The sequence below is a fragment of the Helicoverpa zea genome, chromosome 16 (assembly GCF_022581195.2).
Source record: "Helicoverpa zea isolate HzStark_Cry1AcR chromosome 16, ilHelZeax1.1, whole genome shotgun sequence".
Lineage (NCBI taxonomy): Eukaryota > Metazoa > Arthropoda > Insecta > Lepidoptera > Noctuidae > Helicoverpa > Helicoverpa zea.
The window spans coordinates 3,788,826-3,805,273 of record NC_061467.1 but is presented as its reverse complement, the minus strand read 5'-3'; the positions used below and the strand labels follow the sequence as shown (position 1 = coordinate 3,805,273).

The following is a 16,448-nucleotide window of genomic DNA, read 5'->3' as shown; positions in this document are numbered from 1 at the left end:
TTGGTATAGTTCTAGTTTTCTCTCCCGTAAGACACTATTTTTATACTTACGTTAATTTTATCTTAGAAGTCATTTTTATGTATTGACTAAGGGTGCCTCGAAATAAGCGCTGTTAGCAATTAAGTTTGCGGCTTATTTGTAGGCACCCTAAAATGAGTCGCAACACAGGCAACTTTTTGTTGCGCTCATGGTGATAATTTATTTTCAGTACAGATTTTCATCAAAGCTTGATAAATTCATGATAGCCACATCAATAATCGCGTCGTTTGTGGCCGGAATTACGCTGCCATACGCCATAACTCTAGTGGCAAACGTGTTTCAAAACATGATTACGTACGACAAGGCGGTGCAAGCTGGGACTCAGGATGCCGAAGCTTTTCTACTGAGCATGCATTACTTTGGCGTCAAGTACTCATTGATTGGCGTCCTGTTATTCTTTTGTGCATATCTAGGATCTGCATTTATGAACATTACTGCTATAAATCAGGTAACATCACAGAACCCCAAAAAACACCGTTTATGTCTCTAAAAGCAATGGTAACGAACGTAAGGAAAATATTTTTCAGGTGTACAAAATCAGAGAAGAATATTTAAAAGCAGCTTTAAATCAGGATTTTGCGTATTTTGACTGTCATCAAACTGGAGACTTCGCATCTAAAATGGCAGAGTAAGTTCTCTTATTACTAGGACAGGCAAAACGATTTTTATCAATTGGCGCACCGAGATCTTGTTTGACGTTAAACTGTAGGTCCCGGCTGTCAGTGAACATCCTTGGCAGTCGTTACGGGTAGTCAGAAGCCAGAAAGTCTGACACCAGTCTAACCAAGGGGTATCGGGTTGCCCGGGTTACTGGGTTGAGGAGGTCAGATAGGCAGTCGCTTCTTGTAAAGCACTGGTACTCATCTGAATCCGGTTAGACTGGAAGCCGACCCCAACGTGATTGGGAAAAGGCTCGGAGGATGAAGATGATGAGATCTTGTTTGAGGTACTCCTAATTTGAAATCGATTTAAATGTTTCCCGTAACTTTCCCTTAGCGCTTGTTGTTGTTCTAGGGATGTAATAAAGTTAGAGGAAGGTATCGGCGACAAGCTGTCGGCATTCGTGTACAGCGTGACAACGGCCATAGGTTGCATCCTCATGGCGATGCTCAAGGGGTGGAAGTTGGCTCTCCTGTGTCTCACCACTACGCCGATCACGTTTACGCTGGTCGGCTTGACTGGACGAGTATGTACTTCACATATTTTCAATGTCGTAGAAATTATATACTTTGTTATATAAATTCATAAAGCAACTAAGTAAAGATTTAAAGGTTTGTTGAAACATGTTAACCTATATCCAATTCCTTTCCTCTCTATTCCTATAAATATCTATTAATAAAAATACTATATAACTCAGATAGCAGATCGTCTCTACAAGCAAGAGGCGCTTGAGACAGGTCGAGCTAGTGCAATTGCACAGGAAGTACTGAGCTCCATTCGAACAGTATACTCTTTCAATGGTCAGCAGAAAGAATTGGAGCGGTATAAAATACCACTGGCGGCTGCTAAGAAGATTCATATCAAGAAAGGTACCGTTGGAAGAATATACAGAAATCCTATATATTGTGGAATTAGGTGTTAACGACATTTTGGTGTTACAGAATTTTTCACAGGCCTCTCGATGGGTTTTCTGTTCTTCTGCATATTTTGCTCGTATGCTTTGTCATTTTACTTCGGAATTTATCTCATGATAAACGATCCGGAAAACTACAATGCTGATGTTATGTTTTCAGTAAGTGAGACAATTGCCTTACACAAACTTTCAATTGTTATTACAATAATATTTCTTTTTTTTCCAGGTGTTTTTCGGTGTAATGACAGCCCTTGGAAATCTTGGCATGGTGGGCTCTCTAGTACGTTCGTTTGGCCTGGCCCGAGGGGCTGGAGCTCAGATATTTCATCTTTTGCAAAATGAGCCAACAATTAATCCACTGTTGGACCGTGGCTTGAAGCCCTTTGCGCCTGTAGGAACTATCGAATTAAAGAACGTAGTGTTCCACTATCCGTCTAGACCTGATGTGCCTGTTAGTAGTTAAATTAGTTTTACTCAAATCTTCTGTATTATGAGAGGATAATGTTTTTTTTTTATAAATCTGTTAGTTATTTGTCATCGTTATAGATATTGAAAGGTGTAAGTCTGACCGTGCAACGCGGACAATCCGTTGCTCTCGTTGGACACTCTGGTTGCGGGAAATCTACAATCATACAACTCATTTCCCGGTATTACGATGTCATTAGTGGCAGTGTAAGTATTTGCATAGTTTACTTACGATAATTTATCTACAGTGGTCGATTGCCAATTAACCGTTGCGAGTGATTTCATAGCAGCATTTAACTGTAGCTACCTAGTGAGTACTACTTTCATTGATGGTAAATAAATTCTTATTTCAAATTAGAAGCGTTCCTACAAACTAGGTGTGTGTGGACAATATGGACGTGCGTGACCTGTCGGTACAATGGCTGCGGGCGCAGATCGGGCTGGTGCGCCAGGAGCCGGTGCTGTTCAACAACACGGTGCGGGAGAACATACGGTTCGGCCGCGAGGATGCCACCGACGCAGACATACGAGAGGCTGCTAAGGAGGCTAATGCTCATGTCTTCATCACCAAACTGCCGAAGGTATTAAAGATCTTTAATCGAAAATCCTATTTAACTTATTGTAAGCTTTACATCATTTGGACATTACGTATTTTTTTATATCTCTGAAAGTAAGAGATGGAGTGGCTTATAAATGTGAAGTTCGACATCCGAATCTTGATCTAAATTAGATAGGAAATATTCTCAGGGCTATGATACACTGGTAGGCGAACGTGGTGCATCGTTGTCCGGCGGTCAGAAGCAACGGATAGCGATAGCCCGCGCTTTAGTACGAAATCCTCGAGTTCTTCTGTTGGACGAGGCAACTAGCGCCCTGGATACTGCTTCCGAAGCTAAAGTGCAATTGGCACTTGATAAGGTTTGTTTACGTTTATTACCATATCTCTAGGTCAATGGGGATCCTGTGAGTTTGATCCCCTTGAGAGTATTTCCAGCGTTTGTTGCTAAATAACTATTCAATACGAATGTGCTTAACTAGGCTGCGGAAGGACGTACGACGGTCATAGTGGCTCATCGACTGTCCACCATTCGACATGTTGGCCTTATATACGTGATGGACGATGGCCAAGTCGTGGAGTCAGGCACGCATGAAGACCTGATGGCCAACAAGGGGCACTACTATGAAATGGTGAATCTACAGGAGCCTGAACATGTCGTCGCTACAGAAGGTCAGGATTCTGAAAGCATTGTCTTCTTCTAGCTAGACTATTTTTGCTGAGACGTTTAATACTATCAGGACCTAAATAAATTAAAGATTTTTCTTACCTCGTTTGTGTCTTGCAATTAAAAAATATAATATGTTGCAGATCATACGCTGGTTAGATCGGAATCTAGCGCGTCAGATAATGAAGGTGCTGAAGCTTTGACAGTAAGTTCGTCTCAAGCATAGAACAGACTAGCGGGTCAACGTAAATTACTTTTTGACTTCTTTCCAATGTGTTTAAGCTAGTGGAAGAAGACGAAGAAGTGAAAAGGTCTCGTATGTCGTTCTGGCGGTTGATAGCCATGAAGTCGCAGGAATGGAGGTGGCTGGCGGTGGGGACGGTCTGCTCTATCGTCATCGGGTTCTCTATGCCGCTTTTCATCGTTGTTTTCGGCGATTTGTTCGGTGTGCGTGACATTATTAATTTAATCAAGCTGCATCCCATTTAGGAGTTCTATTAATCATAAGACATTGCCAACGACATTTCGTGAGCATGTGTTATGAGAATCAGGTGCCTCCGAAGCATAACTCGGTTAGCAAAATTCTAATTTTGATGCATTTCTTTCAGTCTATGTCGGACCCCGACCCTAATAAGTTAATGGAAAAAGTAAAGAAAGTATCCCTTATGTGCATATGTATTGGACTTGTGATGGGCACGTCTAATTTGATTGAAGTAAGTTTTGGTAGAAGTGGTCTCCTTGTTCATCTAAAAACATAAACCGCCCTTAAGACGACCCACTGATCAAAATACTTATTAGATTTAAGCAAACTATTTTTGTGTACAAAATGCATACTTACCTATGGCCTTTTATTTTTATCCCTTATTAAATCAGTTAAAACGATAAGTGTTATTTACACATGTAATTTTGTGCAAGTTTAACCTCGGTCGAGAATTACTTTCACACATGCAAATGTTTAGTTAATTACTCTATTATTAGGTGCTACTGAAGGTACCTACCTACATATGTTATGGTGGTTAGCAAAAAAAGCCACCATACGTATAATCACAATTCTAAACTACTGCATGATTATTTCTTTAGGCTGTATCATTTGGGGTGGCAGGCGCGCACATGACTGAGAGGCTTCGTTCTCGAATGTTCGAGCACCTTCTGCGACAGCACGTGGCGTTCTACGATGAGAGAAGAAACTCCACCGGCGCGTTGTGCGCCAAACTGTCGGCTGAGGCTGCATATGTGCAAGGTGTAAGTATGCGCTAGTCCTATCAACTGATTAACAACCATACAAATTGTTCATCATTAAGAGTTGATACGGCAAATCAAATCCTTGAACAAGGTTGTGGTTTAATCTACCTATTATAATAAAGGCAAGGATTGTACTAGCTTTGTTTGTGAAGAGATGGGGGTTAAAGAACCTTTGAAGCCCCATCTTCAAAGGAGTAAATAATGACTCGATCTGATTATTTTGACGGTATTACAGTAAAGTACGTATACGTATCGTTTTCAGGCGTCTGGCCAGCGGATAGGCATATGTCTGCAAGGCTTCGGGGCCATAGGCCTGGCGCTGGTATTGGCCATGCTCTTCGAGTACCGTGTAGGATTGGTCGCGCTGTGCTTTCTGCCGCTCATCGCTTTCGTAGTGTACCAGCAGGTCAAGGCCGTAAGCCAGGAGTCTTTTGGAAACGCCAAGTCTTTGGAGAATAGCACTAAGGTAACTAATGTTTTACTAAATCAGATCAGTTTTCGGCTGATGGTCGAGTTTGTTTAGGAGCGGGTCTTCCTCCGAGCCTTTTTCCCAAACTATGTTGGGGTCAGCTTCCAGTTTAACCGGATGTAGCTGAGTACCTACCAGTGCTTTACAAGGAGCGACTGCCCTATCTGACCCCCTCAACCCAGTTGCTCGGGCAACCCAATACCCCTTGGTTAGACTGGTGTCAAACTTACTGGCTTCTGCCTACCCCTGAAGACAGAAACTATAGTTACAAATTCAGGTCATGTTCAGCATCGTCACACGAACTGCTTTGTCGACTGTTCATGCCAACATCTTAAACAAATACCGATGTTCTATAGGTGGCCATAGAGGCGGTGAGTAACATTCGCACGGTGGTTTGCCTTGGCCAGGAACGTCTATTCGTTCGAGAGTACGTGCGTCAACTGGCCCCAGCACTTAAAGACGCCAAGAAGGCCGCGCACTGTCGAGGACTCGTCAACGGCCTCTCGCGTTCCATTTTCAACTTCATCAATGCCACAGCACTGACATACGGTGGAAGTCTCATTGTGGCTGAGGGTGTTCCCTACGAAAATATTCTAGTGTGAGTGATATAAGATTGTAGATTTAGAAATGAGGTGGGTACTTAGTAGTCTTTTGAGTACGATGTATCTGTAGAACTTGAAAGTTAACCAAGAAAATTGACTCTTTGTAAGTAGAAGTGTAACGTTATAATTCGCAATGTAAATACCTTATATTGTTCAGCTCAAGGTATACTTATATCAAGGACCAGTTTATAGAAATTCTTTGAGTAGACCCACACAAAATACTCACGATGTCACCAGGACTACACAGTCTTTGCAAATGGCGTCAGGTCAAGCGCAGAACGCGTTCACGTTCGCTCCCGAGTTCCAGAAGGGCGTGAGTGCAGCTTCCCGAATCGTTGCACTGCTTGAAACGAAGCCACAGATATGTGATCCGGCTACACCTGTCATCACTCCATTTGTAAGTATTCTTCGTATTTTACAGCTGGTCTTGCATATTTTTATATTTGACTAACTTCCGCCAGCGGTTTCACCCGCATCCCGTGGGAACTACTTCCCGTACCAGGATAAAAAGTAGCCTATAGCCTTCCTCGATAAATGGGCTATCTAACACTGAAAGAAATTTTCAAATCGGACCAGTAGTTCCTGAGATTAGCGCGTTCAAACAAACAAACAAACAAACTCTTCAGCTTTATAATATTAGTATTGATTTTATATCGCATAATATTCTTAGAGGCCGAAGGGTGAGGCGAGCTTACATGATGTGCAGTTTCGATACCCCAGCAGGCCGGGAGTGCAAGTATTACGAGGGTTGGACTTGAAGGTATGAATACGGACTTATCGAGGAATCAGGGTACCTATATAAATATTAATTAAAAATTAGACAAACACTCTCAAACATTCTCATACGAGATCTGTTAGGCATTGAGGGGTACAGCCGATCCGAGAAAATAATATTTAAATAACTTTTATTTTTGTTCGGCGATTCAGAAAAGTAAATCTTGCAAAAATCCTTTTCAGGCAATAAGTCATATATCGTATTTGATTTTCAATCATCAATAGATCTGATCCATAGGTTGAGAGAGGCAAAACGATAGCGCTGGTCGGGCACAGCGGCTGCGGCAAGAGCACGGTCATACAACTTCTGCAGAGATACTACGATCCTGACGTCGGAGAAGTGGTTAGTGATTGATGCTGTGTTCGCCTAGTTATCTAAATTTAAGAACAGTTGCTGCTAGATGACAGACTGGGTATGGTAGAGCAATTCGATAGTTTAGCAGAGCATTTAATTTTATAAAGAACCGAACCTTCAAACCATACTGACAGAATTGTGTTGCTAGAGTGTTTGCTCCACCATCCTCTTCCAGCAAAAATACATAGAAAAAGGGGAAGAGCTGTCTTTTATAAAATTGAACTTTAAACGTGCTGATTTTCAGCCTACTTTGAATAAATAGCCTACCTTTTTATAGCTTGCTAATATTTTTGATATTTTTTTCTTTTTTCTGCATCCGGAGCAGTGTTTAGACGGGTTACCTCTGCCGGGGCTGTTGCTCTCGGAGGCTCGTTCGGGCTTCGGCCTGGTGTCACAGGAGCCTGTACTCTTCGACTACAGTATTGCGGAGAACATCGCGTATGGGGACTATGAACGTGGGCCTACGCACGAAGAGATCGTGCAGGCAGCCAAGCAAGCTAACATACATAACTTCATTGTGTCATTACCGCAGGTAATACTTACTTACGTCCATATATTTTTACGTGTTTCATGTTTAAACAAAATACGTGCCTGTCCGGACAATATTACATACGTACCTATGTATCTATCTATATCCTATGGGGGCATAGAGATAACAAATCTTACTGAAACTGAACAAACTAATTGTAATTGCCTGTCATTAATGAAAACAATATGCTTAGGTATAAATCTTATTTTGAGAGCTGTTTTAAGGGTATAAATTGCAAAAATGCTAATTAAGCTGTCATTAGCGACTTGGAAAGACCTTTAAATCAAAACCTGCTTCAAACCTTCTAAAACATTATCATTATTTACACCAGGGGTATGAGACGAACATAGGCGCAAAAGGCATGCAGTTGTCTGGTGGACAGAAGCAGAGAGTGGCAATAGCGCGGGCTCTGATACGACATCCCAAGATTCTGCTCCTAGACGAGGCCACTAGTGCTTTGGATACTGAAAGCGAGAAGGTTATTATCGTACAATTGTAAATCTGACTAGGTTCAAAATAAATAGATACTTTATTCATTTGGAAAAGCATCTTAGTTATCATATATATGTTATAGCATCTAAGATAGCATCTTAGAGATCTTAGATAATGTCACTTTCATTTATTGTTCTGATGGAAAAAAATATATCGTTGTTTTATGGAAAATAAGCACAGCACACAGCTTGATGTGAAAAATCTGTGACGTCATTTTTCACAATTTCATACAAACTATATAGAAAGTAACCGGTTTTGACAATAAAAGTAATGAATTTGACTCGTCAAATACTGAATTGTCACCTCGTGTAGGCTTATGAGGTCAATTATGTAGTAACTTTTCATCTTTCTTTGTGTAATTGATAGGTAGTGCAAGAGGCTCTAGACGCCGCCAAAGCGGGTCGCACATGCGTGACCATCGCGCACCGGCTGAGCACGGTCCGCGACGCCGACCTCATCTGTGTGATCGCCAAGGGACGGGTCGCTGAGGCCGGCACACACCACCAACTGCTCGAAGCTAAGGGCTTGTACTATGATCTACACGCTCACGCCATATAAATCGTTATGTCCAAATGCTGTGTTTTGTTATACCTTATCGAATCACGGGATATTTACGGGTTTGGAACCTATATTAATATCAATAAGTATCTATAGTTTTTAATAGGAGACTTAGCTCAAGATAAACATCTTGATATGAATTTTATTTTAAAACTAATGATTTAATTAATTGAATTACTATTTTAATCAGTAATTTACTGGTTCCATATTCATTTGTGCAAAAGTGCTATCAAGATTGTTTACTTTTAGTTAAAGGCAAGGCAATCAACGAGTGTATTTGTGTCATAAGTTTTCAAAAAAAGTCGTTTGACAGTGCAGTTTATGTTCAAGTAGAAATATTAATTAAATTAAAAGCGTGGATGATGACTACGCAAAATCACATAGACAATGTTAATGTTCCATATCTTATCATAATAAATGGGGGAGAGTTTGGGGTGGATTGAGTTTGTTCGGCTCCCAGTCTAACCGGATGCAACTAGTACTAGTGTTTAACACCGATTGACTGCCCAACCTCCACAACCCAGTTAGTTAGGCCAACCGATACCCCTTCGTAAGACTGGTTGTCAGACTTTTTGACTTCTGATTACCTACTGACTGACTGTCAAAAATATTCAAGCAAAAAATATATCTCAGTCGGGAGCCCCATAATGTGCTTACTTCTGAAGTCTCATATTGTTCAAAATTCTACCTAGGACATCTAGGACTACCTAACCTACTAAGTATCTGCAACGTTGAGTCGATAAAGTATTTAATACCCCTTACGTTCAATTAGTTAAATAAAACTAATATGTTGTTCCAAATATTTTATTACTGCACTACAATCACATTGTTATAAATGCAATGTCGATGATGCGAAATTATCTGTAACAAAGGAAACGATCATTGTAGGGCTTTATATTTAACACGAAACTAGAGCTGTAAATCTAAAATATGTTGTGCTTGTCAGGTTTTTATCGTTTCAACTACCGTTTTTACTTTCCGAGAGTTGATCAACTACCTAGAAAATTGATCAACTTGGGTAGGTACGAGTCTTGTTATTTTCCGGTGACATATACCTACATAAAAACAAAATCAATAGAAGGCAGTCGAGGCTACATACAAGTCCAAGCATTACAAGTAGAGTCCGTGGGAGCCGTTCTTCTATATTCTTCTATTATGTGTAGGTATGTGATAAAGTAGTGCTTTAGTAGGATGTATAAGTAAGACAAAATTGATATGATTTTTTTCACCATTTGATTAATATTCTCACTATTATAAATAAAATAATATGTCATCTACTATCAGAATACAGACACGAAAAATCTGAAGATGGTACTCACGGTGTAGGTGCCACCATAGCAGCGGCAGTCAGCTGCGATATGATGGAGCCTGCAGCAAGATTGCCGTAGTAGGCCTGAGCGGCAGCGGCAGTGGACCCCGCCGCGATGCCAGCACTGCCGAAGCCCAGCATTGGCGCCACTACGGGAGCCAGAAGACCTCCGGTACCGTAAATGACGGCACCTCCCACAACATTGACAGCAATTGCAGCCAAAAGACCCATTTTTACTGAAACATTTGTGCACAAAAAGTTAGTTAGAACCCTAGGCATTAACTGCTTGTATGCCGCTAATTAGTGAACAATAGAAACTCAATTGGGTCTCGCGTGAATCCGCGCACTGGAATTCAAGGGGTTAAGTGATACCTAGGCTACTTGCTCAAGGTATGTAAAGTTCAGAGGACTACCTACTACTTAAATAAAACCCTATTTATTTTGGCACTCGAAGTGTTATTTTGTTGACAAAGATATTATCACTATAATACTTATTTTCACAGAATTATTCTGGTTGGCACTTTGTCCTCTCAATGTATTGAGTTTGACGATGGGTGCGGTCACTTGAAGGCAAACAAAACGAAACTTAAAATAGTATCGACCACCTATCTACACAATTAATGCCATTCCAAATAATGGTGGTAGCTGTTGTATAACCTATCTTCAGTCTGATTCAGACAGCGATATCACAGCCGGCAAGTTAAGAATGAATAAGAATTTTCATTGTTGGCGAATGGCGATGTTGGTCGGCCATTTTGAGAACATTGAGCTTTTCACAAACATTCCCTACATTTTATACTAATACAGGGAATCTAGCAAAAAGGAATCGTGAAAATAAGATTACCGATTTAGACTTTAGCAGAAAGTCAAAATCCAAATTGCAGATACCTACATAAGGCACACGATTGGTGTGAACATCATTGTTGGCGATGTTGGGCAGCCATTTTGAGAGCATTTAGATTTTGCACGCAATTCAGTAATCGATGAAAAACGCAACAAGACATCAACCGAACATTTTAAATTAAAACAAGCAAATCTCTATGTTTTTAAATAAAATCAATCGTGAGAAGAGAACAATGGAAAAAAACTTACCAATGGAATGGATGAACTTTTACTTAATCGCACTGAGCAGAATTTGCGCAAAGCACTGAAGTTTCATCCGATCTCGCCTACCTTTATAAACTAGCAAACTGGATACTAAGTTATCAAAACTCACTTCACTTCGTACTCGCCTCTGTAAACTCCGAACAAACTATGCAATGCCCATAGACTATAGGGCGAAATCTTTGTGAGAATATCTCACTCAAATGGCCAACTGCGGTTATTTCCCAAAGTATGAACGAGGTTTCAGAATTAAATATAATCGCAAAGATGGAAACAGGGTTCCGTTCTTTTGAAATATTATTGGGTTCATAATGAAGGATTAATTATAGAAGTAGTATGAAGTATCGGTATTCGGTAAATAATAAACATGGGGTTGCCACGGGTCCTGACATAAGTAGGTAAGTATCCGTGATACCCCCAGGGTATCACTGTGTTAACGGTAAGTATTCTAGAATTGATAGATTTAAAGTGGATGAAATTTTAGTCGCACTTTTTAAAATAATAAATCAAATCATTAATCTGAAACTCTCATTCTGAAAATCAATCCATTCGTTTATTACCACTTTATGATTTCATTGATTCGTTTTGGTCACCAGGGGCCCGATTCTCCTAAGTTAATAATGTCAAAATCGAATAGAAATCGAATCGCAATATGATCGCAATAGCAGTTTTAACCATATCGGGCATTCTGCTACTAATATAAGACCAATCGTATTCCAGCGACATTCGATTGGTTTGCGATTGGTCTGCTATTTTGGTCATTTTGGCCTATACGGTAGTTTGCTCTACAATCATATTGCAATAGTTAATCATTTGCAGACAAAATGATTCATTATTGAATAACAGAAAAGGATAAAAACGTTTATTTCAAAGAAAAAATAGCGGAATGCCACATACGTTTCAATCGTAATCGAGTCGGGATTGGATCGCAGTCGAACGTGAATCGTATGTTGCTTAAGTAAAATTAGGAGAATCGGGCCCCAGAACTGGCTGGATTGTAACTACACTCCTCTCAAGCTACCCAATCTGAACCATCTGGTTATTTATGTGAATTTTGTCATTTAATTTCATATGTAAGTATTTCTTCGTTCATTATTTAGTTTTTGTACTTAATAATCCTTGAAGGCACTTACGGCTTAGCTTAAAGCATTCGTGTTAAACTTTTGTTTTTAAACAAAGTTGCATCGCGTGTTGATAAATGCAGTCGTTATATAAGTTCCCGCCCGATGTAACATGACGATTCTATATTTTTCAAAGTTCTAATTGCCCATTAAAAATGCTGACAACATTTGTATTTTTTTAATACATTTGCACGAATGTTTACCATGAAAATTCTCTGCTTTAATCTCTACTATGACACCTACCACTATACAACATTATACATAAGGTTGTCAAATAACAAGTTAACTAAAACAAACTCGTGAAGCTACGGAACCACCACAACATACGTAATTGAGTATCTAGCTATAGACACACTTCTCGGGGAAGTCCCCTCCATAATGAATGCTGTGGCTGCAGAGTGCAGTGGATCAATACCGTTGGCGCTAGGCGGTGCGTTTAGAGATAGTTGGATAATAATAAGTGATGATGCATAAAATACTATGACGCGCGAAATGTTTATCGAAGTAGGAGCGGATACGCGTCATTCAGTATTCACTGTGGATATTTATTTATTTACGCAAATATAACGACCGCGGGCCAATTACCCTTTATAGCTATATTAAGTATGGATCCTATCATCACACTGACTTCTCTAAGTACTTCAGACACGCGGACAATATTTTCTTCTATTCATAAGTAAAAATCACAGCGCAGTGAGATATCTAGGACCTACAGATGAATTGGCACGCGCCACTGTGCGACAAGCGTAAACGCCAAAATGTTTTAAGAATCACAAATTGTGTATACGAGTATTCCAGTCAGTTTTTCAAGCAATACAAGTGCACGGTTTCACCGTGAAGAATTTTGCACATATTTATTTTCGTAAATCCTTTGCAGACATAATAATTCATTATTGAATGACAGAAACGGATAAAAACGTTTATTTTAAAGAAAAAATAGCGGAATGCCACATACGCTTCAATCGTAATTGAGTCGGGATTGGATCTCAGTCGAATGTGAATCGTATGTCGCTTGAGTAAAATAGCAGAATCGTGCCCCAGACCGCTAAAGAATTGAGCTGCCTATATCAGAGTAAAAGATAGTTATTATTAAAAAAAAACTAGACAATGTTCGCATAACTTACATACATACTGACAATCTAGACCTTGAAGTGGCTTAATCATGGCTTAATTTCCTTTACTGACACAGAATAGGTATTATCATAAACCAACTTCCTATCGCAGTTTTAGGTACTACTTAATTTTATTAGATTCTGCCAGCGGTTTCATCCACATCCCGTGGGAACCTCTGCACGAACCCGGATAAAAAAGATATATCCTTCCTCGATAAATGGCCTATCTATCTAACTCAAAATTATTTTTCAAATCTAACCAAGTAGTTCCTGAGAATAGCGCGTTCAAACAAACAAACAAACTCTTCTGCTTTATAATATTTTTATAGATATCGTAATAAGTAAATTACCAATCCCTCCCTCCCCACCCATTTCAGACCTATTTCAATCCTTCCTTTCCTTTCCAAAGTGCTAGAGGCCTGTGTCTATAAGCAACTTTCGAGTTTTATCCATCGTCACAACCTCATTAGCCCGTTGCAATCTGGGTTCAGGCCAGGACACAGCACTGCTACGGCACTCCTCAAGGTGACTGGGGACATTAGGGAGGGGATTCAGGACACCAAAGTTACAGCTTTGGTCCTTATTGACTTCTCTAATGCCTTTAATGCCGTCAGTCATGAAATCCTAGAATCCATCCTTTCCCATCTTATGATTTCACCCAAGGCTCTGGAATGGTTCTCGTCTTATCTTCGTGGTCGCCAGCAAGCTGTTCGTGTCGATGAGACATTGTCTAATTGGCGTGATCTAGTGGCTGGTGTTCCACAAGGCGGTATTCTTTCTCCTTTATTATTTTCTATCTTTATCAACTTTATAACTCATAATCTTCAGTGTGCGTATCATCTGTATGCTGATGATCTTCAGCTTTTCACTCAGGCTCGGCCTGAGGATTTGCATATAGCCATTGATAAACTCAATGGGGATTTATCGATCATAAATCAATGGTCTAACCAATTTGGAGTCTCCGTTAATCCTACAAAGTGTCAGGCTATAGTTGTGGGAGGTTCTCGCATGCTGAGCAAGGTGGATTTTGCTAACTCTCCACCGATTGTTCTGGACGGTACTGTTATTCCAATTAGCCCCAATGTCAAGAACCTCGGCCTATATTTTGACATTACACTTGGTTGGCAAACTCAGGTAGCTAGCGTCAGTAAGCGTGTAACTGGAACCTTACGTCATCTAAATCGGTTAAGGAACTTTTTGCCACCGAAGACCAAAGCAATGCTTGTGCAGTCCCTAATATTTCCTATAATTGACTATGGTGACGTGTGTTACTACGATCTCAATGCGGACTTGCTCAACAAACTTGATCGACTTATCAACAATTGCATAAGATTTGTCTTTAACCTGCGGAAGTACGATCATGTTTCTGAGTATAGGACGCAATTGAAATGGATGCCCATTCGCCAGAGAAGATCGCTGCGCGCCTTGACGACCCTTTACTCGTTACTCAACTCTCCAACTCCTTCTACGTATCTAACTCCTCATTTTCAATACCGTTGCTCCGGTCATTCCAAAAATCTCCGTTCTTCTCACAACCTTCTTCTTCACTGTCCTTCTCATACTTCTGATACTATCCATTCTTCTTTTCATATTAAGTCTATCCTTTTGTGGAATGCGCTGCCCTTAGAGATCAGGAAGTCCACCAGTAAGCAATCATTTAAAAGTGCCGTGCGGAAGTTTCTGCTTAATAAATTGCTAGAAGAATCACCATTATGATAATCATTGGAATATTATATGCTAGTATATGTATTATATAGATATATGTTTATATATATGTATATATATTATTATATATATATTTTTTTAATCTTTTGTATGTTATATATTTGTAATAATATTTATGTACCTACTTACGTCTATTTTAGTATTCTATTAAAATGTTAATCTCTAGTTGTCTTATACATGTCTTTCTAAGTAAGTAATGCACCTACCATGTTATCTCTGCATCACCTTAAGGTTGACTGGAGAGAATGCCCATGGCATTAAGTCCGCCTTTGTAATTGTATGATTGCATAAAGTTAAATAAATAAATAAATAAGTAAAAAACAAACCTACAAGACTCATGAAGCGTGCCTATCTTAATTTTGTCTAATTAATCGATTCTGTGTATTGTATTCTGATTTTGTGTATTGTTTATAAATAAAGTATACCTACACTGTCGGCGAACCAAATAAATAAATACGGAACCGCAAATCTTCTATTCAATGTTCATGCAGGTATTGTTCACAGACTTTCTATTTTAGGGGAAAACCCGCCAAAGATATGTAACATGATGACTTTTCAATCTTATTTTGGAGAGTTACTACGGTTCTTTTGCAAGATCCTCTTTAAGACAATCTAACAATTTAAGCACGAAACCCCTTCTTATGTTCGAGTTGTTTTTTTTAATCGCTGTTTCTATTTTTTTTAGTAGTTATCCGTAAAATAAATAACGCTTAAAAAAGGAATAATAATAAAAAATTGCTTAAATAGCAGTCGTAATGTAAAACCCTTTATTGTTTTAAATGAAAAATCATTGAATTGGTAAAACTACATGAAAAAAATCTTAGAACACAAAATCATAAAGCATAAAACTGACCATAGATTTATTTTATAACTTTTTACAAGTTAGGAATATAATAACAGAGCCATCTATTGCAGTTATATCACAATAAAACAAAATGGTGCACAATATATTACTGAAGGCAATAAAAGTTATATATAATAATACTATTTACATATAGTATTATAGTTAGATCGTTTGTGGTATTAAAAATATGTAAACTTTATTACATATTTTTAACGTTTACCAAACGTTTAGATCTGTCACGCTAATTTTACCATGAATGGATAGATGTCGCTTTTATACCTAAATTTTCCACAAAACCTCCCACTTGCAATCGTGTAGTTTTATATTATCAAACTAGATGTCGCTGCCTAACTTTAAACCGACGACAGAAAATAGGTTATTGATTTTACTTATTGCTCGTATCTTATGGACCAATACATTAATGCATGTAATACATAATTGGATAAATAGATGGTTGGAACTCCGATACACATTTTCAGCTGGATACTGATATAGGTCTCGGATAAAAAGTTAAATAAAAGTTGCCTATGAGTTATTAGCTAGTGTAGTAAGGTCAACTACCTATATTACTATGTTTACGCAAAACATTCATTACAATAAAGCCATTTTTATATTTTTGCTTATTGTACATAATTATCCCTCCCCAATATTTTTTTGCTACGATTGGCTACGTCCGAATACATGCACTTCGATCTAGCTACGCTTTTGCTACGACTGTACTACGTCACATAGGTATTTAGTGAAAGTCCATTCAAGCGTTTTTTATTATGACGATTAACTGATTCTGTTCTGATACAGGAATTATAAAACATTTTATTTGAACTTGAGAAAAGTAAACTAAATACTAAAAGGGTAGGTACTTACTCTATATACTTTCGGTGTTTACCCCAGTTAAAATCGACTGCAGCTATT

At 39.0% G+C, this 16,448-nt stretch overlaps 1 protein-coding gene across 2 annotated transcripts; it reads left to right on the top strand.

Annotated features, from left to right (window-relative positions):
• The first annotated feature begins 145 nt into the window (after positions 1-145).
• On the top strand, positions 146-8,332 carry LOC124637590 (ATP-dependent translocase ABCB1-like). Of its 2 annotated transcripts, XM_047174173.1 has the most exons (22): positions 146-487; positions 567-667; positions 1,054-1,225; positions 1,397-1,568; positions 1,641-1,771; positions 1,839-2,063; positions 2,159-2,284; positions 2,455-2,658; positions 2,825-2,995; positions 3,116-3,305; positions 3,444-3,505; positions 3,583-3,747; positions 3,909-4,013; positions 4,381-4,542; positions 4,805-5,008; positions 5,368-5,609; positions 5,851-6,010; positions 6,284-6,373; positions 6,626-6,730; positions 7,068-7,274; positions 7,603-7,749; positions 8,130-8,332. In XM_047174173.1, the coding sequence occupies exons 1-22, from the start codon at positions 188-190 to the stop codon at positions 8,319-8,321; spliced, it is 3,633 nt and encodes a 1,210-aa protein (XP_047030129.1). In that variant the 5' UTR covers positions 146-187; the 3' UTR covers positions 8,322-8,332. The 2 variants fall into 2 exon arrangements, with proteins under 2 accessions (XP_047030129.1, XP_047030128.1); XM_047174172.1 differs by lacking the exons at positions 146-487; positions 567-667; positions 1,054-1,225; positions 1,397-1,568; positions 1,641-1,771 and having other exon boundaries at positions 1,811-2,063; positions 7,065-7,274.
• The last annotated feature ends 8,116 nt before the right edge of the window (positions 8,333-16,448 follow it).

Excerpts from the sequence above, each read along its gene's own strand:
- LOC124637590 (XM_047174173.1), top strand. The coding sequence starts at position 188 with ATGGTGATAATTTATTTTCAGTACAGATTTTCATCAAAGCTTGATAAA. Across the intron at positions 3,506-3,582 it reads AAGGTGCTGAAGCTTTGACA|CTAGTGGAAGAAGACGAAGA; the intron begins GTAAGTTCGTCT and ends AATGTGTTTAAG. Across the intron at positions 3,748-3,908 it reads TTTTCGGCGATTTGTTCGGT|TCTATGTCGGACCCCGACCC; the intron begins GTGCGTGACATT and ends CATTTCTTTCAG.